Here is a 24,285-nt window from a genome sequence, read left to right as displayed (position 1 = left end):
GCCCTAAGCTCTGGAATTCCATCCCTAAACCCCTCCACCTCGCTTTCCTCCTTTAAGATGATCCTTAAAACTTACCTCTTTGTCCAAGCTTTTGGTGATCTGCCCTAATACCACGTTATGTGACTCGGTGTCAAATTTTGTTTGATAACACTCCCGTGAAACGCCTTGGAACAGTTTACCATGTTAAAGGTGCTATATAAAAGAAAGTCGTTGTTATTGTACAGGTCGTAGTGTGTCTCAGAGCCAAAAATTTATCCTTTTACCAATGGGCTATACAATGGTGGATGACTTGCCATAGATGAAAAGCAATATGTTGATGAACCACATATTTCAGGCTAAAATACAAATACAAGTAATTAGCAGACACCGAAGCAAACTGGATTAACAGATCTAAATAGCAGTGCAGCACTTACGCTACCTGTTAAATGGCATTTTATCCAAATCAACAAATAATTTCCAGATTCATGCAGTCCTTTTTTCAGAGTTCCGAAATGAGCTTTTTAAGTATCACATGTCTTTCTACTGAGTTTTTAATCACCATCCAGACCTCGCAATGTGGCTGGTCCAACTGAAGTCCAGAACTGGCCAACTGCCTGGGGTTGCCAGCTCTGGTTGGACATATTCCTGGAGGTTTCATGATATGACTTCCTGCCTTCAACCACCCACCCCCAAGCTCCCGCCATCAACTGCCCGATATGTCCACTGTTGCATCTTTCCAGGATAATCGGAAAGCAAATAGTCTCTTAGTTATCCAACCGGATGAAGCCTGACTGGAGATTAATCTGGAGACTCCAGGATAATCCCAGAAGGTTGGCCACCCGACAACCACCCAAGAGGCAAATGGGCATCAACAGCTTAACTGAGCCAGTCTCAAGACACAATCAAACATTTTAAAAGGACACAATTTGAAGTGTAATAATTCACACAATTGGTGGGAGCAGTGTGTAACTCCTCTTATCTGAGCACCTCAAACAATTCTGATCTGCTTTGTCACAGAGAGGTTCATCCCAATTTCAGTGGGCGGTCTTCTGAGGAAAGACCATTCCATTTTGACCCTGTTAGTTCAAAGTCACTCACATTTCCCTAAATATAATCTTAATTAGTACAAGACATTTCTAATTTTCACCTGGACTGAGCTCAGCTTTCGTTATATCTATCCTCGAGTCAAATCTTCCTTGCTACATGAACTCTCTAGAGATGTTGATTACAGGACCATCTTGGAGCTCCATAGCAAACAGTCAATGGTGGAAAGGGTGCAATCCTAAGGTTGCTGAGAGCTGCTCTGGGACTCTTGACCCTGGAAAATCATGTTATGCAATCTCCTCGAGGGCAGCAACTGCCCTCGGATGCTGCAGTTGACCTCAACAACCTTAGGATAGCAAGAGGGGATTAAATCAGATCATGTTCAGCCAAGCAGTTACTCTTCAGAACTAGGTGAGTATTGGTAGTTTATTGACCTTGGAGGGTGTATCACATCCAAGTCTCATCTTGTTTTCACCCAACATCCACAAGTGCCACTTCCACTCCAAGGTTACTGGCTAGCAATTAGGAGCAAGAATCCTGCCCAATTTTGCCATCTCCATCCCCATGTTGGCTGAGGCCGATCGTGGCACCCCAAATTGCTGAGACTTTGTCAAGATTGAATAAACTATACAACTCCTCAGACTACTGCAGTCTGAATCTCTGAGCGACAGCAGCCTGATGAAAAGTTCCAACAGTCTAAAAGAGACTGATCAACACTCCGAAGAAAGACAGGGCCAAGGACCTTGCCACGGGACCTCTGGAATTTTTTATGTGTGTCGAAGTTACTGTCCGCCCAATGTTATTCTATGGTGCTATCAGCCAGTGATAAACATCAGCAAATATCCATGAAAATGAAATTCAACACCACAGGGTTGTTTTTAAGTTACTCAGTCGCAGAAGTTCACAGCAAAGAAAGAGGCCACTAGGCCTAGTGTGGCTGCGCTGGTTCTTGACTGCAGCAATCAAAGTTAATCTCACTGCTCCACTCTCTCCCATAGCGCTGTACTATCCTATCCTTCAAATGTTTGCTGTTCTCTCAAAAGATGCAATGGTCTCTGCCTCCTGTGGGAAAGTATTTAATGTTTTTATATCTCTATGAAGAAAGAAGTTTCCCTTAAACTCTCTCCCCACTCCCAGTGGGTGCTTTTTCTAATAAAAAAAAATCCTGCTTATACTTACAGTCATGACTTCAAATTCTCAGGTTTATCTCATACATCTGTTTAGTTTTCATAAATCAGGCAAGTCTGGTCAACTTCACTAATTTAGAAGCGTTCGACTAAGCAGCAATGAACATCTCCACAGTGACAGTACTTTTGAGAAAAACTTCATGTGTTACTTATCGTCACCATCCAATGTTTCTTATCTGCTTTTTTTTGGGTGTCTCTTGCCTTTGAGTCAGGAGATTGTGGGCTCAAGCCACACATCAAAGACTTGCACACACTGAGGAAGTGCCGCACTGATTTTCGGAAGACAAGTTAAATCCTCTCAGGCAGATGTAACAGATCCCACAGCACTATTTCTCAGAACAGGGCAGTTCCCCTGTTATCAAGGGCAATACTTATCCCTCAGTCAACATCATTAAGACAGATTATCTGATCATTATTTCACTGCTATTTGTGAGGCCTTGCTGTGTGCAAATTGGCAGCTGCATTTCCCCAACATTGTAACAGTACCTCCGCTTCCAAAATACGTCATTAACTGTAAAGCTGGGAAATCTGAGATAGTGAAATGCACTACATAAATGCAAGTCCTTTCTTTTATCCTAACTATACTTGCTACAGAAGAGTATTTAAAGTCTATATCTGGTAACAGCTAGTTCAGAAAAATGAATAACACACAGGCTTGCTGTAAGAAGTCAGTTAGATGGCTTAAGGTTAACCTCCTGAGGTTGCCAGCATTACAGACTTCAGCCAATTCGATTCACTCCAGGTGATATCAAGAAACGACTGAAAGCATTGGATTCTGCAAAGGTTGTGGGTCCTGACAATATTCTGGCAATTGTGCTGACGACCTGTGCTCCAGAACTTGCCGTGCTCCTAGCCAAGCTGTTTTCAGTACAGCTACAACACTGGCATCTACCCTGCAATGTGGAAAATTGCCCAGGTATGTCCTGTACACAAAAAGCAGAACAGGTCCAACCCAGCCAATTACCGCCCCATCAGCCCACTCTCAATCATCAGTAAAGTGATGGAAGGTCTCATCAACAGTGCCTTCAAGCAGCACTTGCATAGCAATAACCTGCTCAGTGATGCTCAGTTTGGGTTCCGCCAGGGCCACTCAGCTCCTGACCTCATTACAGCCTTGGTTCAAACATGGACAAAAGAGCTGAACTCAAGAGGTGAGGTGAGAGTGACTGCCCTTGACATCAAGGCAGCATTTGACCGAGTATGGCATCAAGGAGCCCTAGCAAAACTGAAGTCAATGGGAATCAGGGGGAAAACTCTCTCCTGGCTGGAGTCATACCTAGTGCAAAGAAAGATTGTTGTGGTTGTTGGAGGTCAATCTTCTGAGCTCCAGGACATCACAGCAGGTGTTCCTCAGGGTAGTGTCCTGGGCCCAACCATCTTCAGCTGCTTCATCAATGACCTTCCTTCAATCATAAGGTCAGAAGTGGGGATGTTCGCTGATGATTGTACAATGTTCAGCACCATTCGCGACTCCTCAGATACTGACACAGTCCGTGTAGAAATGTTTAGTTTAGTTTAGAGATACAGCACTGAAACAGGCCCTTCAGCTCACCGATTCTGTGCCGACCATCAACCACCCATCTATACTAATCCCACACTAATTCCATATTCCTACCACATATCCCCACCTGTCCCTATATTTCCCTACCACCTACCTATACTAGGGGCAATTGCTAATGGCCAATTTACCTATCAACCTGCAAGTCTTTGGCTTGTGGGAGGAAACCGGAGCACCCGGAGGAAATCCACGCAGACACAGGGAGAACTTGCAAACTCCACACAGGCAGTACCCAGAATTGAACCCGGGTCGCTGGAGCTGCGAGGCTGCGGTGCTAACCACTGCGCCACTGTGCCGCCCTAACTAACTGTTCTCAGCTTGCTTGGCAGCTGGATGGCACAGTTGGTCATCGATCCCCAGGAGCAGGGAAGGGAAAGTCAACCTGAGTTCCTGTTGTCCACTTCTATCCAATGTCCCATGCTGTAAGTGTGTTTGTGTGGACCTCAGGCGAGGCCGTGATCTGTAAGGGCTAATTAGACTCATGACATCCATCGTCAATGCTCCCATATAAACATCATCCACTTGTGCCAGTTACCAAAGGACAATCAGTGAATGAGTTTCTTCAAGAGGAGGAGCGGAGGACGTAGGTAATAAAAAAAAAAGTACTTTCAGTCAACTGTGTACTTTCTAACATCTTTCATTCATGGAGACATGATGGCCTTGATACTAGCATCCCCATGACTGGCAGGAGAGAATTGGGGTGGGGAGGGGGGGTTTAAACACTTAAATGTGCACATGCCCACATGCTGTAAAAACGGCAGATATCAGGAGGCGACGGGTCCTGCTGTGGAGAGGTACGACACTTTATTAGCGTATTTAAACAGGCTCCCACTGTGCAATTAAGAGTCTGATTTAAAATTCACTGCTGCTGCACTGGGTTTTCGGCAGTGAATGGGAGGCGGGAGCTACCAGCTCTACAAGCTAAGTACCTTTTCCAGAACTCCCTGTGGGCTAGGAGGAGCAGGAGTGCCCCCGCCAACCAGTTCCTCAAAGAAGCCCTCGGTCTCCCCACTGCCAACCACAGCCTCTTCCTCCTCCCTGCCACAATCTATCCTCTTCCAGTCCCAATGCCCTCTCTCTCTACCAGCTCCGGTGCCCTCTCTCTCTCCTGAGCTCCGATGCCCTCTCTTCCTCCAGCCCTGATACTCTCTCTCTCCCTCCAGCCCAGATGCCCTCTCTCTGCCCCTGAGGCAAATGCCCTTTATCCCTCCAATCCCAATGCCCTCTCTCCTCTGAGCCCTGGTGGTCCCAATCCCTCCAGTCCAGCCCCATTAACCTCTCTCTCCCCCCCACTTCCAATAACTTCTCTCTCCCAAAGCCCCAATGACCACTCTTTCCCCTCCCCCAAGTCATAATGGCCTCTCTGTCCCCCAGCCCCAATGGCCACCCTCTCGCCAACCTTCCCCCTCCTGATTGCCTGGGACCATCCCCAAAGGTCCCTGATAGCGGCTTCCTGCCGCTGGTATTTCCCCCATGCTCCCATCTCCCCCCCCCCCCCCCACCCCTCCCCACACCGCCCATTTGCCAGGCTGTTAATTAGACTGGTGGGGTGAAATGCCATTGATATCAGGAGGGCCTCCGCGTCTTCGGCCTTGCTGGGTTCTTCAGTCCTCCGCAGCATCCTGCCCAACTTCACATAAACATCAGAGCCGATGATTCGTGGGTAAGTCCATACCTTCACAGATGTTTCCACAATAAAAGTAGTAACCAAGGGGAAGGTTTTATCAAAGGAGAAGGTTCCTGGTTCTCTTAGGAGCCTGAAACAGCACGGAGCCTTTTTAACTGCTGATGTGTTTCCACCATCTATAAAAGCTGGTAATAATTGCAAAAAACATACAAGTTCAAATATTCCACCCAGTAAAGACAGGAGATAGTTGATCAGTATTACATAGTATTTTACAGCAGAGTAACAGGCCATTCAGTTCAACAAGTCTATGCTGCTCCACACAAGCCTCCTCAAATACTCCTTGTGGTAGTTAGTTCCACATTCTAACCAGTCTCTGCTTAAAGAATTTTCTCCTGATCGGCATTCTCTCTCTTTCTCTGGCAATTCAGTGCAGTAATAAAGATTTTAGACAGCAATAATCTGCTTACCCACAAACACGGCCATACTTCTGGACCAACTCCTGGTGACCCTCAAAAAAGCCCTAGTTGGAAATAAAGATAAGTTAAGTATGTAAATTTTCAATAAAAGCAAGCTTAACAATTATATTACTAATTCCCCCAGTGATTCAGTCAGTAAAGACTAAGTGAGTCATCCAGACCAGGAGGTAAAGATTCCAACTCGAGCATGCAATGAGTTAACTGAGCTGAGCAGTTAAGATGTAATGGTGATATGAATAGCATCATCGCCACAGGCCAATCAGCAGAGATATCAGCCAGGGTTCCCACTCCAGATCGCAAATCAGTGACCACCCACCCCCACCAGGTGAGGAAAGGATTTGGCTCAGTTCTGATGCTCCCCATGGTCCAATGCCCATTGGATACTCACTGCCTAGTCTCAGGCAGAAAGAACTGCTACTTACTGAGGTACTGGGGGGTGGTTGCTGGGATCTGTGTGAATGCTCCTTAGTAATAGTTTCTACATTCTGGAGAGAAGTGCAGAAAAATTTCCCAAAAGAACACAAACAGCACTGGTACAGAATTGCTCACATAGGTGCCATGTCATAAGTGTCCTTTTACATGTATTTTGGAGGTGAAAAGAAAATCTAGACCACAGCAGTACGCACACGGAAATAATCCCTACTGAGTAATTTCCATTCTGTTTAAATATATCTTAATGCAACTCCAATAGCAGGCTATTTCCCACATATATTGTATTGGGAGACGTGGAAGAATTTTACATTTATGCAGTGCTTTCACATCCTCAGATGTCTCGAAGTGCATTGCAACCAGTGAATTATTTTTGACGTGCAGTCACTGTTGTTAACGTTAAGATGAATGACCAGTTAACCTGCTTTTGGTGGTATTGGATGAAAAATAATTGTTGGCCAGGACACTAAGAGAACTCCGCTGTTCTTTGAATAGTGTCATGGGATCTTTTATATCCACCTGAAAGGGCAGATGAGTGTACGGTTTAGCAGCTCATCTGAAAGATGGCTTGTCCAACAATACAGCACTCCCTCAGTACTGCACTGAAGGGTCAGCGAAGGTCATATGTTCAAGTCTATAGTGGGGCTTGAACCCACAACTTCCTAATTCAGAGATCAAACTCTACTTGGGAGAGTTAGCATTTTTATTTAGAGATACAGCACTGAAACAGGCCCTTTGACCCACCAAGTCTGTGCTGACCAACAACCACCCATTTACACTAACCCTACAGTAATCTCATATTCCCTACCACCTACCTACACTAGGGGCCAATTTACCTATCACCTGCAAGTCTTTGGCGGTGGGAGGAAACCGGAGCACCCGGCGAAAACCCACGCGGTCACAGGGAGAACTTGCAAACTCCGCACAGACAGTACCCAGAATCGAACCCGGGTCCGTGGAGCTGTGAAGCTGCGATGCTAACCACTGCGCCGCCCTAGCTCAGTGCCGCTCAGGCTTAATTTTTTTTCATTTAAATGTCTTAGAAATGCTTCCAGTGTGTCTCCCTTTAAGGTACTGAATTTCCAGCCCGTTTTATTTGTAGTAGTAAGTGGGTCAATGTTCTGACTTGCTATCCCATGATCTAGTTTATATTATTGAAGGCTTCTGAGGTTCAGTCAATTACAGATGAATACACATACTTCTCATGAGCATCCATGGGTAATGATAACACAGAAAGGTTTCAAACCCATTCCTAGAGGTAACTTATTTGCCTTTCAACTTCAACTGATCCTAGCCCTTTGCAATCTCACCAACTCATGTAAGATGTTCTGAGATTTTGGAAGCCAGCTCCATTGCTTCTCTATTTTAGCCTGGGTCTACCTAGTTATGAGTCACTGTAGTGGGAATCATGCTGCAAAGTTTGTACGTAACTGGCACCTATTCCTATAACTCTGGGAGCCGCGACAAGAACTCCTGGACAATGGTGATTATTGAGTCACTTTCTTCTTAGAATCAGAAATGGGAAAAGCAAAAGGGAGCCTATGAGTCTAGAGATAACTTGTCTTTCATCAGCCATTGAGGGGAAAGATAAAAAGATTAGCAATAACAGAGGAGGGAAGGGAAATGTATTGTTGTTTAATAATGGCATCAAGTTCAATCACAAATCAGCTGTGGGAGGGATAGTTAAAAATCCTACCCTGGATATATTAAACACAGTCTAGGGGCACCTCTGGAATTCAGTGTTAAGAGCTGTAAAGGTTAAATAAAAGAAAGGCTCACATTTATATAGCGCTTTTCACAATCACAGGAAGTCCTAAAGCACTTTACACACAATGAATTACTTTTGAAGTGCAGTCACTGTTGTAAGTAGGAAACATGGCAGTCAATTTACACAGCAAGCTCCCACAAACAGCAATGTGATAATGACCAGATAATGTTTTTGTGGTGTTAAGGGGTAACTATTGATCAGGATACTTCTTCAAAGCAGTGCCATGGGATTTTGTACGTCTACCTTAGAGCGTAGATGGGGCCTCAATTTAACATCTCATCCAAAAGACTGCACCTTCAACAGTGTAGCACTCCTTGCACTGGAGTGAGAACCTATATTTTGTGCTTGAGTCTCTAGAATCAGACGATGAGACTTGAACCCACCACTTTCTGACTCAGGGATAAGTGCGCTACATATTGAATCATGGCAGTAAGCAAGGACCGAGTTCCAAAGTGTACAGCCATAGTGATTCAAACAAAGGGAACTAATAGTGCTGCAGAGGGTATGTGAAATGAGGAGCAATCTGGTGACAGGGCTTTGGAGGGTGTTTGCAGTGGTCTTATGGCTGAAGGAGGTGGCTGACCTAGGGTGTGATAAGGCTCTGGAGAGATTCGAAATCAAGAATGGGGTCCTTAAATTCAATTCATTGAGTTGTGAGGAGTGAGTGGAGTTAGGTAAGGTTAGGGATAAAGGAATACCAGATTTTGTGCAGGAGAGGACATTGAAGTCTGAATATGTTGGAACCTGTGGAGGCAGGAAAGATTTGGAGGCTGCAGAAGTCAATCTTGGGGAGGATAACGACACAGATTAGCATTTCAGTAGCAGTGAGGGACAGGCAAGGGTGAAGGGTGTGATCTGCATGCACAATATGAATGTCAGGTTTAGTTTAGTGTGGATAAGTTGGTTTTATTCCTGTAAGACTTTTGTACTGACCCCACAATGGACTGCAGCAGTTCAAGAAGGCAGCTCACCACCACTCTCTCAAGGGCAATTAAGAATGGGCAATAAATGCTGGCCTAGCCAGCGACGTTCACATCCCACGAAAGAATTTTAAAAACTCAACTGTGTACAAAACTTCCAATTTCCTTTATGGAGCAAAGATGGAAAGAACAACCAGGATACAGTAATGACCTGCATAAAAAAATATGGATCCAGTCTGCACGAAAAGAGCAGTTGGACTAATTGTGGTTTGAAGCTGAAAGGGCAAGCTACAAAGAACATGAGTCTGCTCTGCACACTCTCTGACACTGATGGATGACCACTGGACTTGAAGTAACTGTGTGAACTCTATTAAATATTCCATTATACAGGCTGCAGTCTCTTTATGTTCTGCACACTTCAGAATTACAGGATACTGCATATTCAGAAGTGTACATTTTGACCAGATACTGCAAACCTCCTCTCTGGTCAGTTTCAAAATATACTTGTGTTGATTGCTGCAGTTTCAGCCTCTTGTTTTTACTGACTCCTCTTCTCTCATTTCTCTTTTTTGTTCTTTTCTACTTTCCCTCTTTTCTCTCACTTCAGTTCATTTTTCATTTACTCTTTTCTTACTTCCTTGCTGCACCATTCTGCCCTGGGACTTTACTCTGTAATGCTATGTAATCTGATGAAGATAGTTGGGAAAGGCGTATTGTAACGAAGGCCTTGGACTGAATTGGGCTTTGACGAGGTTAGACTCTACCTTTCTCTCTTCTTGATCCATATGGTGCAAAACGCACGAGTTAGCACAAAGTTTGCTCAAAAAAATGAGTTACTGTAGTACTCATTTCAAGGGCTCTTGAAGGGGGAGAATGCCAAATGGACAAATTAGAGGAAGAGGGGGTTGCGGGTAGACACTGTTGGTAGGCTAGGTTATAGAGGGCATTTGAAGGAAGGAGCAGAGGCTCTGACATGAAGCTGTGACTTTGTAGTCCTATTTGACCCTGAGCTGAGCCTCAATCCCATATCCTCTCCATCACGAAGTCCACTATTCCCACGTCCGTAATATCGCCCGACTCCGTTCCTGCCTCAGCTCCCCTGCTGCTGAAATCCTCATCCATGCCTTTGTTACCTGAGACTTGACTATTCCTATGTTCTGCTGGCTGGCCTCCCACCTCGCACCATCCATAAACCTGTGCTCATCCAAAACTCTGCCTCCCATATCCTAACTTGCACCAAATCCCATTCACCCATCAACCCTGTGCTCAATGACCTACACTGGTTCTCTGTCAGCAGCAATAAATTAATGACATAGATACATATGCAATAGCTTGCTAGCAAACTACGTGGTGTTACGACCAAGGCAGGAGGAGTGCACTGTTAATTCAGTCCCACTTCTCCACAGGTCACAACATAGTTAAATTTTCCAATTTAACGAACTGGTCAATCAGATACTCTATTTTCCCTCAGAATAAAGCACACCAACCAGGTTTCTTTAATAAACAATTATCTGTTTATTATAAACCACGTCTTAAACAATAATAAAGTAAACATACACGCAAATTGAAATATTTAAGCCTCTTATTTTATCCTAGCCCTAATGCATACACACAATACATACACAACCAGTTAACTGGGAAACAAGGGATTTTTGTTTACAGCTGTTACAAAGAAATAGAAGGAATAAAAAAACACTTAGATTGAAAAGAAGGTATGGATGTCCTTTGTATTGGCAAGGTGTCCCAAAGGAGTATTGGGAGCTGTCAATGGAATCTTCCTAGAACAGTTCTTTCCAGGCGATGTTGGTGATCAGTCTGGGTAGGCTTTCAAAAGGATGCAGCTACAGAAGGCTTCACATAGGTCATGCATCAGAGGTGCAGCAACAAAGGTGTCAATTTCCTTCAAAGATGCAAGGTTTCTGCAAACATGCAGGATTTCTTCAGATACAGGAGGCAACAGGAAACACATTTGACACAGGATTTGCCTTCCAAGCGAAAGATGGGTTAGCTGGATCTTCTTCTGTTCTCCTGGCAGGTCAATAAGCAAACTCCAACTGACTGTTTTTAACAGTTCAAAAATGAAACCAAAATCCTTCAGAAACAAGCCTTGTGACAACCATAAATCTTGACTTGTCATTTCCTTGTAAATATCTCTTCAAGCCAAAACACAATCCCCTGTTGGGGTATTTGCAAACAGATGCTTTCCTGTAAGATCTGCCCACCAGCCAACCTTCTGTTGACCTTCCCTTTTGTTTTTTAAAACACAAAGTTCAACAATCTCCATATGACTCAATGTCTAGAATTCAACTGTAGGTTCTTTAAGACATATTTTACAAAAGAAACCAACGCAGTCTTGTAACAGTAGTATGATGGAATTTCATGTGTAATGTAACAAATGGCAAAGCTTTAATTGTAAAATTCTCATATGTCTTCAAATCCTTCCATTACCTCCCCCCTCCCCCTCCCTGTCTTTATCTTCCTCCTGCCTTACAATCCTGAGATCTCTGGCCTCTTGCACTTCCTCGCTTTTCATCACTCCAAGCTGGTGGCTGTGCCTTCCACTGCCAAGGCCCTAAGGTCTGCAATTCCCTCCCTAAACCTCTCCTTCTCACTGGCTCTCTCCTCTTATAAGACACTCCTTAAAAACTACTTCTATGATCAACCTTTTGGCACCTATCCTAATATTTCTTTGTGCCATCTTTTGTCTGATAATTTTTTTTATTTATTCTTCAGATGTGAGTGGTGGTGGCTAGGCCAGCATTTGCTGCCCATTCCTAATTGCCCTTGAGATGGTGCTGGTGAGCTGCCTTCTTGAACCGCTGCAGTCACTGGGATGTAGGTACACCAACAGTGCTGTTAGGAAGGGAGTTCCAGGTTTTTGACCCTGCGACAGTAAAGGAACCACAATATAGTTCCAAGTCAGGATAGTGTGTGACTTGGAGGGGAACTTGCAGGTGTTGGTGTTCCCATGCATCTCTTGCCCTTGTTCTTGTAGGTAGTCATAGGTTTGGAAGGTGCGGTCAAAGGAATCTTGGTGAATTGCTGCAATGCATCTTGCAGATGGTAAACAATGCTGCCACTGTGCATTGGTGGTGAAGGCAGTGAATGTTGAAGGTGTTGGATGGTGTGCTAATCAAGCAGGCTGCTTTGTCCTGGATGGTGTCGAGTGTTGTTGAAGCTGTACTCATCCAGGCAAGTAGAGAGTATTCCATCACATTCCTTACTTGTGCCTTGTAGATGGTGGACAGGGTTTGGGGAGACAGGTGATGAGATACTTGCCACATAATTCCCAGCCTCTGACCTGCTCTTGTAACCATAGTATTTATATGGCTGGTCCAGTTACATTTCTGGTCAATGGTAAACCCCAGGATGTAAATGGTGGGGGATTCAGCTATTGGTAATACCATTGAATGTCAAGGGGAGGTGGTTAGATTCTCTGTTGTTGGATATGGTCATTGCCTGGCACTTGTGTGGCGCAAATGTAACTTGCCATTTATCAGCCCACACCTGAAGGTTGTCCAGGTCTTGCTGCACATGGACACAGACTACTTCATTATCTGAGGAGTTCCGAATGGTACTGAACACTGTGCAATCATCAGCGAACATCCCCACTTCTGATGCCTGTTGGAGGATGGTCATTGATGAAGCAGCTGAAGATGGTTGTGCCAAGAACAATACCCTGAGGAATTCCTGCAGTAATGTCCTGGAGCCGAGATGATTGACCTCCAACAACCACAACCATCTTCTTTTGTGCTAGATATGACTCCAACCAGTGAAGAGACTTCCCTGATTCCCATTGATTTCAATTTTGTTAAGGATCCTTTTTGCCACACTTGATCAAATGCTGCCATGATGTCAAGGGCAGTCACTCTCACCTCACCTCTGGAATTCAGCTTTTTTGTCCATGTTTAGATCAAGGCTGTAATGAGGTCTGGAGCTGAGTGGCCCTGGCAGAACCTAAACTGAGCATCGATGAGCAGGTTGTTGCTGAGTAAGTGTCGCTTGGCAGCACCGTCAACAACAGCTTCCATCACTTTACTGATGATCAAGAGTGAACTGATGGGGTTGTAACTGGCTGGATTGGACTTGTCCTGCTTTTAGTGGACAGGACATACTTGGGCAATTTTCTACATTGTGGACTAAATGCCCATGTTGTAGCTGTACTGGAATAGCTTGGGTAGGGGCGCGTCTAGTTCTGGAGCACATGTCTTCAGTGCTATTGCTGGAATGTTGTCAGGGCCCATAGCCTTCGCAGTATCCAGTGCCTACAGCCGTTTCTTGATATCACTGAAAGTTGGCATCTATGATGGAGGGGACCTCAGGAGGAGGATGAGATGGATAATCCACTCGGAACTTCTGGTTGAGGATGGCTGCAAATGCTTCAGCCTTGTCTTTTGCACTGACTTGCTGGGCTCCCCCATCATTGAGGATGGGGATATTTTTGGAGCCACCTCCTCCAGTTAGTTGTTTAATTGTCCACCGCCATTCACAACTGAGTGTGGCAGGACTACAGAGCTTTGATCTGATCCGTTGGTTGTGGGATCACTTAGCTCTGTCGATAGCATGCAGCTTCTGCTGTTTGGCATGCATGCGATCCTGTGTTGTAGCTTTACCAGGTTGGCACCTCATTTTTAGGTATGCCTCATGCTACTCCTGGCATGCTCTCCGACACTTCCCATTTAACCATGGTTGGTCCCCTGGCTTGATGGTAATGGTAGAGTGAGGGATCTGCCAGTCCATGAAGTTACAGATTGTGGTTGAATACAATGCTGCTGCTGCTGACCCACAGCACCTCATGGATGCCCAGTTTTGAGCTTCTAGATCTGTTATTTATTTATTTTATTTAGAGATACAGCACTGAAACAGGTCCTTCGGCCCACCGAGTCTGTGCCGACCATCAACCACCCATTTATGCTAATCCTACAATAATTCCATATTCCTACCACATCCCCATCTGTCCTTATATTTCCCTACCACCTACCTATACTAGGGGCAATTTATAATGGCCAATTTACCTATCAACCTGCAAGTCTTTGGCATGTGGGAGGAAACCGGAGCACCCGGAGGAAACCCACGCAGACACAGGGAGAACTTGCAAACTCCACACAGGCAGTACCCAGAATTGAACCCGGGTCGCTGGAGCTGTGAGGCTGCGGTGCTAACCACTGCGCCGCCCTGTTCTTAATCTATCCCATTTAGCACGGTGATAGAGCCACACAACACAATGGAGGAAGGCTTCGGTGTAAAGATGGAACTTCATCTCCACAAGGACTATGCAGTGGTCACTCCTAACAATACTGTCAAGGACAGATGTATCTGTGACAGTTATATTTGTGAGGACAAGGTCAAGTACGTTTTTCCCTCTTTTTGGTTCCCTTGCCACCTGCCGCAGGTCCAGTCTGGCAGGTACGTCCTTCAGGACTCAGCAGTGGTGGTGCTGCCAAGCCACTCTTGGTGATGACACAAGTCCCCCACTCAGAGGTAGCCCTTGCTACCCTCAATGTGTCTTTCAAGTAATGTTCAACATGGAGAAGCACTGATTCATCAGCTGAGGGAGGAGGTTTCCTTGCCCATGTTTGACCTGATGCCATGAGATTTCATTGGGTCCAGAGTCAATGTTGAGGACTCCCAGGGCCATTTCCTCCTGACTGTATATCACTGTGCCACCACCTCTGGTGGGGCTTTCCTGCCAGTGGGATAGGACATACCCAGAAGTGTTGATGTAAGAGTCTGGGACATTGGCTGTAAAGCATCACACAGTGAGAGTATGACTGTGTCAGGCTTTTGCTTGACTAGTCTGTGGGACAGCTGTCCCAATTTTGTCACAAGACCCCAGATATTTGTCAGGAGGATTTTGCAGGGTTCACTAGGCACAGTGTCTTTGTTGTTTCTGGTGCCTTTGTCGGTGCCATGTCGTTTGCCCGGTTTTATTCTTATTTGACTTTTCAATAGCTCCTGTGAAGCACCTTGTGGCATTTTGTTACATTAAAGACGCTATACAAATGAAAGGTGTTGTTGCTTATGGAATGTGTTCTATAAGACATCTTTTAAAACCAATGAACCTCTAGCTGACTTGAGGAAATACCCATTTCACTTTATAATGCCATTTAGAATTTTTAAAATTTAAATGTTACTTTTACTTTAAAATTTCATGAAGGCAGATCAAACCAAGTTCATAAATTATTTAGAGTGATACAATCAGTTCAACTTTAATTGATCCATGTGTAGAAAGGATTTAACCATTTGTCCCACTAGCTGTTCATATGTGCTCACATTTAACTTCAGCGGTTCGATTCTGCTACTGATGCTCTGTTTCCCAATCCAGGACCGAACCATAGCTGGACTTTGTTCATGGAGAGGTTAATGACCGACAGAATTAGGCTGGAATTTAATCCATATATGGAAAAATTAATAAACTTTGTTTCAAGGATCCAATATGGAGTCCTTGATGTACCATCAATTGATGGCCTATTAGGCTGTAATATGCATTTAAGGGTGGCGTCTATGACCTTGCTGTCAATTCAGTGACTCAAATGAAATTATTTTTCAATAATAACAAACTAGACAGAAATCCCAAATCTTACTGCTCTGAAAATTTACATTTCATAAAGTCCTCAATATTTCCCCTTGTTAAGAGTACTGTGTAGTTTATACAGAAACTTCCAATCACAGTACTAAAAACAAGAAATGCCGGAAATAGCAGGTCTGGCAGCATCTATGGAGAGAGAAGCAGAGTTAACGTTTCAGGTCAGTGACCTTGAAGGGTCACTCTGCTTCTCTCTCCACAAATGCTGCCAAACCTGCTGAGTATTTCCAGCATTTCTTGTTTTTACTTCAGATTTCCAGCATCTGCAGTATTTTGCTTTTATTCTTCTAATCACGGTGTTGAGTTGTGTGACCCGCGGCACTTACTTAGATCCAATTTTGCAGTGTCAAGTGCACTAGAAACATTTTTTTTTCATTCATGGGATGTGGGTGTCGCTGGCCAGGCCAGCATTTATTGTCCATCCCTAATTGCCCTTGAGAAGGTGGTGGTGAGCTGCCTTCTTGTACCTTGCAGTCCATGTGAGGTAAGTACACCCACAGTGTTGTTAGGAAGGGAGTTCCAGGATTTTCGCCCAGCGACAGTGAAGGAACGGCGATATAAGTCAGGATGGTGTGTGACTTGGAGGAGAACTTGCAGGTGGTGGTGTTCCCAAGCATTTGCTGCCCTTGTCCTTCTAATTGGTAGAGGTCGTGGGTTTGGAAGGTGCTGTCTAAGGAGCCTTGGTGCGTTGCTGCAGTGCATCTTGTAGATGGGTCACACTGCTGCCACTGTGCGTCGGTGGTGGAGGGAGTGAAAGTTTGTGGATGGGGTGCCAATCAAGCGGGCTGCTTTGTCCTGGATGGTGTCAAGCTTCTTGAGTGTTGGAGCTGCACCCATCCAGATAAGTGGAAAGTATTCCAACACACTCCTGACTTGTGCCTCGTAGATGGTGGACATGCTTTGGGGAGTCAGGAGGTGAGTTACTCACCGCAGGATTCCTAGCCTCTGACCTGCTCTTGTAGCCATGGTATTTATATGGCTACTCCAGTTCAGTTTCTGGTCAATGGTAGCCCCTAGGATGTTGATAGTGGGGGATTCAGCGATGGTAATGCCATTGAACATCAAGGGGAGATGGTTAGATTCTCTCTTGTTGGAGATGGTCATTGCCTGGCACTTGCATGGTATGAATGTTACTTGGCACTTATCAGCCCAAGCCTGGATAGTGTCCAGGTCTTGCTGCATTTCTACACGGACTGCTTCAGTATCTGAGGAGTCATGAATGGTGCTGAACATTGTGCACTCATCAGCGAACATCCCCACTTCTGACCTTATGATTGAAGGAAGGTCATTCATGAAGTAGCTGAAGATGGTTGGGCCTAGGACACTATTCTGAGGAACACCTGCAGTGATGTCCTGGAGCTCAGATGATTGACCTCTATCAACCACAACCATCTTCCTTTGCGCTAGGTATGACTCCAAACAGCAGAGAGTTTTCTCCCTGATTCCCATTGACCTCAGTTTTGCTAGGGCTCCTTGATGCCATACTCGGTCAAATGCTGCCTTGATGTCAAGGGCAGTCACTCTCACCTCAATTCTCAATCTACCTTTTGGTAGAATATTAAATTTAGATATTCGTTGATGAGCAATCAGAAGGCTTGTGGGAGAAAGCGGTTTGTAGTACAACTCAGCAAAGTAAGACTAATCATGGTATTCAGAATTACTTAATCTTTTATGTGTTTATTAAGTTATAAATGTAACTTTTACCCTGTAAATTTTAAGAAGAAAAATTCAAAATGGCAAACCAAGCTCAGAATTGGCTTCCCACAGTAATTTAATCTGTCGCTTACTGGTAGGTTTTCCTCGTGATTTATGCGTGATTTGTTGGTTTGATATGTGATTAGGGCTTAATATGTTCTCTACTTGCTGACTTGTTGCTATTTGATGAATATGAATGTGAGGCAATCAGAAAATGTGACACCCGGAATTTGATGTGACAGATAGGAAATCAGCTCTATTGTTCCATTATTATAATATTAATAACATACAGGGCTGACTAGAAACCAAAGGAAACCACAAAGGAAGAAAGCACTGAACAGAAAAATTATAGTGCAAAATAATGAGACTTAAGCGGGTCAAATCTGCAGGCCAAAAGTTTCATATGAGAGTATTGAAAGTAACAGGTAAGAAAAATGGAGATGTATTTGTTACATCCTTCAAAAGTTCACTGGATTTGGGGCAGAATCTGAGCACTGAAAGGAAGCAAATATTATCATTATTTAATATAAAAGAGGAAGCAACGCACCAGGTAACTATAGGCCAGGAAGTATGACACCAAGAGTGGGAAAATTGCTGAACTTCAGCATCAAAACTGGATATAATGAGCACTTGAATTCAGGAGGGTCAGCATGGCTTTGTAAAAGATAAAACTACATAGAATATTTTTCTTTGGCGGTCCCCCGGGATCAAGGATGACTTGCTTCCACTCCGGTTCGGCGGGTTTTGAGATGGCTGATCAGTCCAATGCGTGATCTGCAGACTCTGCCACATAAGGGGCAGGTGGTGCTTGAAGGGTCAGGTAGATGAGTAGTTTGGAGGTTTGTGCACTCCCTCCAACACCTCGACTTCGACTCCGCATGTTCCCAATGAAGTCCATCGAGGTGTACGATGCCTTCCCGAATGAACTTTCTCCGTCTAGGATGGTCACAAGCCATGAGTCGGCAGAGACGTTTGATCTCTTTAGGGATACATTGAGGACGTCTCTAAAGCGTTTCTGCTTAGAATATACAGCACCGAAATAGGCCATTTGGCCCAACTAGAATGTGCTGGTGTTTATACTCCACATAAGTTTCCTCCTATTCCATCTGCCTCTACTCAGCCTTTCAGTGTATCTTTCTGTTCTCTTTTCTTTCATGTACTCATCTAATTTCCTTTTGAAAGCATCTAAGTTATTTACCTCAACCAATTCCTGTGGTACCAACTTCCACATTCTAACCACTCCCTATGAGTAAAGAAATTGCTCTTTATTTCCCTATTGGATTTATTAGTAACTATCTTGTATTTATGGCCCCTAGTTTTGGATTCTCTCACAAGTGGAACCATTCTCTCCACATTTACCCTGTCCAACCCATTCATGTTTTTCAAGACCTCTATCACGTCACGTCTAAAGAAAAAAAAGCCCCAACCTTTCCTGGTAGATGTAATCTCCCTGTTTCGGTGCCATCCTGTAAATCTTTTTACACTTTCTCCAATGCTTCCACGTCCTTTTTATAGCATGGAGACCAGAATTATGCACAGTACGCTAAGTGCAGCCTGAACAGGGTCCTTTACAGATTCAATATAACTTCACTACTTTTGAATTCCACACCCCTATAAATAATAGGTTATGATTAAAATCTAATATAGCTTTCACAAAGTCACAAGCGGTTAATATACAGTCTGGCATGTGCATGGATTTTCAAAGACATTTGATAAGATTCTGCACAACAGATTACTGGCTACAACTAAAGCAAGAGGAAACCAATTTGGCTGTAGGAGCCAAAGTTGGGATAAAAGGGGCATTGTTAGATTAGCAGGCAGTGACAAGGAGTGTTCCTCAGCTTTACATTCTATAAGTACATTGGAGTAAATCCAAGTTTGCAATTGGCACTAAGATAGATGTAATCTCTGCTAGAACTTCAATGGGAGCCTCCTGGAATGTCAGAAGTTAGACTGGTACCCAGTGTCACCAATTTCTGGCCTAACCTCGGAGTTGAGAGGGGGACAGAACATCCGCTTTCCCTTTAGACATGGCCATTGTCATAAGGGAGAGATGGGGTGGGAGCAATGACTCCCTACATTCTGAGTTACCTTTATCGTGGGCCTTCAAAGGTGGAGGTGCACCCAGTCAGATAAGGTGAGCTCCCTGAACCATGGGAAAATGTGGGACATACCTGGAGGTTCAGGCCAGGAGTGTAGCCTGCATGCCTAAAGATTCTACTGGGGCTAAGAAGCCACCTACAGCTTTCTTCCATGTGTTGGGGAAGGGGTACCTGCATCACCCCCACTGGCCTGGGACGCTTCATTCAGACTTTCCAGCTTCTTTGGTGTAGAGGCTTCCCAGGTACACTTCCAGCCAGCTGAAGGAATGCAAGTTTTTGTATCTCCCAACAACCCTTCAAACGATGGCAGGGTCTAAACTTTTGCAGGGTCATTGGTGGAGGACATGAGCAGGTGTACCCTGGCACTTACACAGGAATGAGGGATAACCCCCACCCCCATGCAGAATCTCTACCGCCAGAGTGAATTGTGAGAAAACTGCCAACACATTAAGTCAGTGACTAGAATAATAGCAGATGCATTTCTCTATAACCAAATCTGAAGGCATACATAATCATGGAATAATACATGACAGGAGGCCGCCATTTGGTCCATCGTGCCTGTGTTAGCTCAACTAACCCATTAAATGCATCTATACTACTAGTCTCAATCACTCCCTGTGGTAGCGAGTTTCACATTCTCACCACTCTCCTCAATTCCCTATTTGATTTCTTGGTGAATATCTGATATTGATGGCACAATATCAGCACAGCAAAAAACCTCCTCTTCCCTCTGGTTCTTTTGGCAATTATCTTTAAAGTAATATGGCCTAGAGACCGGAGAAAACTCCCCCGCTCTTATTCAAATAGTTACATGCAATCTTTTACATCCACCTGAGACGGCAGACTAGGTCTCAGTTTAGCGTCTTATCCAAAAAGACAGCACCTCCAACCTTTCGCAACACCCTCGGCACTACACTGCATTGTTAGCTCAGGTTTTGTGCTCGAGTCTCTGGAGTGAGACTTGAACCTACAAGTTCCTGACTCACAGTTGAGTGCTACCACTGAGACATAAGACTTATGACAGTAGAGTCTAAATACATCAATATGGTGGGGGTGGGTTAAACAAATAAAGTGAGGGAGTGCTGCACTGTCAGAGGTGCCGTCTTTCAGATAAGAAGTTAAGCTCAGTCTAATACCTCAGGCAGATATAAAAGATCACATGGCACTATTCAAAGATGAGCATGGGAGTTCTCCCTGGTGTCCTGGCCAATATTTATCGATCAACCAACGATACTAAAACAGATTATGTGGTCATTATTCTCACTGCTGTTTATCGAATCCTGTGCTGAAATTGGCGGTCATGTTTCTCTATACTACTAAAGTGATTGCACTTCAAAGTACTTCATTGGCTGTTGAGCTTTTTGGGAAGTCCAGAGGTTGCGAAAGGTGCTACAGAAATGCAAGTGCTTTCTCTCTTTTCATAATGAGGTTTGCGTGATTAGTAATTGTCAGCTCCTCTGTAATAAGAACCTAATGTAAGTAGTGCTGGGTATCAATACAATAAATCAATAGTTCAACCTGAAAAGCTGTATAGTGCTTAACTGGATCTAGTAATTCAATTCTACCCCTGAGACCAATCTTCGTTGAGCATTAGGAAATGATCTGTTTTATTTTACCTCAGGTACAGAAAGGCAGTAATCAATTGCTTCATTTTTAAAGCTTAATTATTAAACTGGAATTCTAAAAGGCATTTTTAAAGGATTAATTCTGAGCACAATGAGAATTAATCTTGGAGAGTTCCTCAATTGGGGAGTGTTGAGAGATTTTCCAGCTCTTTTAATTACTAGTCATCCTTTGGTTTTGTGGAAGATTGGGAGCAATGTTACTCACTCCTGAACTATTGCCTCCCTCTTATTTTACCTGTAGTTTAAACAAGACAGATTGTTGGCTGATAATGTCAGAGTATTTTGGTCAGATTTTTGCCAGATAAATAAGCCATAAAGCATCTGCACTTGGATGTTATGTTGGGAGTCACTTCATTCTGTCAGGGTGATCATGAACACCCATTTGAAGCATTGATGGATGCTGAGGCCTACAGAGCCCACACACAAGAACCTGAGCTAGAAACACTTTAAACACTAGGAGCCTGTTCACCTGTTGGGATGTTTAAAGCCCCAATCATAATGCAAGTTGGCGAAGGTCCTCATACTGTAATTGGGGCACCTGAGCAGAAACTCCATGGGTCGTGTCACTAAAATGGGTACTGCAAGGGTGTCCTCTTCCCTTCAGTTGAGTCTTTGTTCTTAAAAGCACTTTGTTGTTATTGGTATATCTTTTTGCATAGCACTGTTTCTTTGCTATATTGCTGTGTTAGACAAAGGAAATCAGAGAAACTTCTTAAAGCTGTCCTGCATCTGTCATCTGCCCTATGGGTCAATTTTCTGGTTCTGTCAGTGCATCAGGATCAGACCAGCCATTCCAGGGTGATGTGCCTTCACCTTAGAATCTCCATTCAGAGCCACCCTTATACCAACAGAATATCTATGTGGAGACTAAAGGCTAAAAATTCGATTGGGCACATTTTCAGGTGTGGGGGTCATGATTTGTGACCTGCCGATGCCCGTTGTCATTGAGACAGGCAGCATGCAAACATGCGCTGCCTCATTTACTTGATTGTAGTGTTGGTCCAAACTGCTGGCTGCTTGAGCGTTCAGCAGGAGCTGGAGCAGTGTGCCCTGATAGCACATGGTGCAGCCTTTGTGCCCCTTAGTGGGAGCTGCACTCAGTGGAAGGGAGCTGCTGTTGACTGCTTGGACTGACACTGGCTACATATAGGAGCTACACAAATGGAGCACCATGGAAGAGAGCGGGCTGCAATCTTCATGGATGCTGAGCTAGAGGCCTTAGTCATGGAGGTGGACAGGAGTAGAGAGGTCATGTTTCCACAGGGGGCCAGGAGATCTTCAAGGAACACATAGAGTCATAGAGTTATACAGCACAGAAACTGGCCCTTCAGCTCACCGTGTCTGTGCCGGCCATCAAGCACCTAACTATTCTAATCCCATTTTCCAGCACTTGGCCTGTAGCCTTGTATGCTATGGCGTTTCAACTGCTCATCTAAATACTTCTTAAATGTTGGCAGGCAGTGCGTTCCAGATTACAATCACCCTCTGGGTGAAACAAATTTTCCTCAAATCCCCTCTAAACCTCCTGCCCCTTACCTTAAAGCTATGCCCCCAGGTTATTAACCCCTCCAAAGGGAAAAAGTTTCTTCCTATCTAACCTATCAATGCCCCTCATCATTTTGTATACCTCAATCCGGTCCCCTCTCAGCTTTCTCTGCTCTAAGGAAAACAACCCTAGCCTATCCAGTCTCTCTTCATAGCTGAAATGCTCCAGCCCAGGCAACATTCTGGTGAATCTCCTCTGCACCGTCTCCAGTGCAATCACATCCTTCCTATAGTGTGGTGCCCAGAACTGTACACAGTACTCCAGCTGTGGCCTAACTAGCGTTTTATACAGCTCCATCATAACCTCTCTGCTCTTATATTCTGTGCCTCGGCTAATAAAGGCAAGTATCCCATATGCCTTCCTAACCACCTTATCTACCTGTGCTGCTGCCTTCAGTGATCTATGGACAAGTACACCAAGGTCCCTCTGACCCTCTGTACTTCCTAGGGTCCAACCATCCATTGTATATCCATGGTCACGATGAGTATTATGCCATCACATAACATGTCCTACCCATTGCTCCACAAACCTCTCAAGCAGCTCAATGCATCTTATTACTCACCAATCAGAAGTCCCTGGCACTCGGGACGCACACCTAACATTCATATACTCCTCCTCAACCTCACACCCAGCTTCAATGGGGCAGCAGACAGGAGAATGTTGATGAGCATTCACTCCGAAATGCTGGGTGTGTTGGCTGATCTGCCGGACAGTCTCCTGTCACTGTTAAGGTGCATGGAGGAGAAATAGTCGGCATAGTCTCAAGTTAAGGGGTCGATTATTTCAGAGAGAGATGAGGAGAAATTTCTTCACTCAGCGGGAAAGGCCTGCTCGGGTATAAAATTGAAACCCAACCCGACCCGGGCCCGACCCGACAACAGCCAACCCGAACCCGACCCAAGTCCTTTACTTTCTTTTGCGCCCGACCCAACCCGACACAACACGAATATCGTTCATCCGTTCGGGCAGCAGGCTACTCCTGCAGATAGAGTTGTGGGGAATCATGGATCAGCCTGATCCCGTGACTTCCCGGAAGCAGCACTGTCCAGCCCGACCCAACCCGAGCCCAAATGCTGGACTCAGAATATAGACCCACCCCGAACCAGACACACGTAGTCGGGTCTAATTGGCTTCGGATCGGGTAGCCAGGCTTTATGCAGAAGGTTGTGAATCTTAGGAATTCTGTACCCTAGAGGGCTGTAGATGCACAGTCATTGTGTATATTCAAGGCTGAAATACATAGATCTTTGGACTCTAGGGGAATCAAGGGATCTGGGGATCGAGCTGGCAAGTGGAATTAAGGTCAAAGATCAGCCATCATCTTACTGAATGGCAGAGCAGGCTGGAAGAGCGGTGTGGCTTACTCCTGCTCCTATTTCTTCGTTCTCACATTCCTTTGTTAGAGGGCATCGTGCAGAACTTTCCCAGCTCCCTGTTATGTTACAGACCCAGAGGCACTGCAACTGCAGCCCCATACCTGTTGCAGCCTTGTGCAGACAGCTCACCAGATCCTCTTTCCCCCCTGTAAGGATGCAGCAACACTCCCTGATAAATCCAGCAACTCACCACAACACCTCCAAAAGCACTGCACAGTACTTCCAGAAACATTGCAATTGCATAAGTTAGTCTAAATCATCTTACCAGCAAGTTGGGTGGCTGGCCCTTTAAATAGTGCTAGTGGTGGCTCCCTCTTTCAGCTGTACACATGTTCTTTGGTGAGTGACAAGCAAACATGTTGACTGA

At 44.8% G+C, this 24,285-nt stretch overlaps 1 protein-coding gene across 4 annotated transcripts in view; it reads right to left on the bottom strand.

Moving 5' to 3' along the window:
* The window catches only part of tbxas1 (thromboxane A synthase 1 (platelet)), a 325,351-nt gene that overhangs the window by 200,797 nt on the left and 100,269 nt on the right, over positions 1-24,285 (bottom strand). For all 4 annotated transcript variants that reach the window (XM_068051060.1, XM_068051062.1, XM_068051063.1 and 1 more), the window contains one exon: positions 5,863-5,915. In XM_068051060.1, coding sequence (XP_067907161.1) covers positions 5,863-5,915 — 53 coding nt within the window. The remainder of the gene's footprint in view (positions 1-5,862; positions 5,916-24,285) is intronic.

Source organism: Heterodontus francisci, chromosome 18 (assembly GCF_036365525.1).
Source record: "Heterodontus francisci isolate sHetFra1 chromosome 18, sHetFra1.hap1, whole genome shotgun sequence".
Taxonomy (NCBI): domain Eukaryota; kingdom Metazoa; phylum Chordata; class Chondrichthyes; order Heterodontiformes; family Heterodontidae; genus Heterodontus; species Heterodontus francisci.
This window is presented reverse-complemented; position numbering and strand designations above follow the sequence as displayed.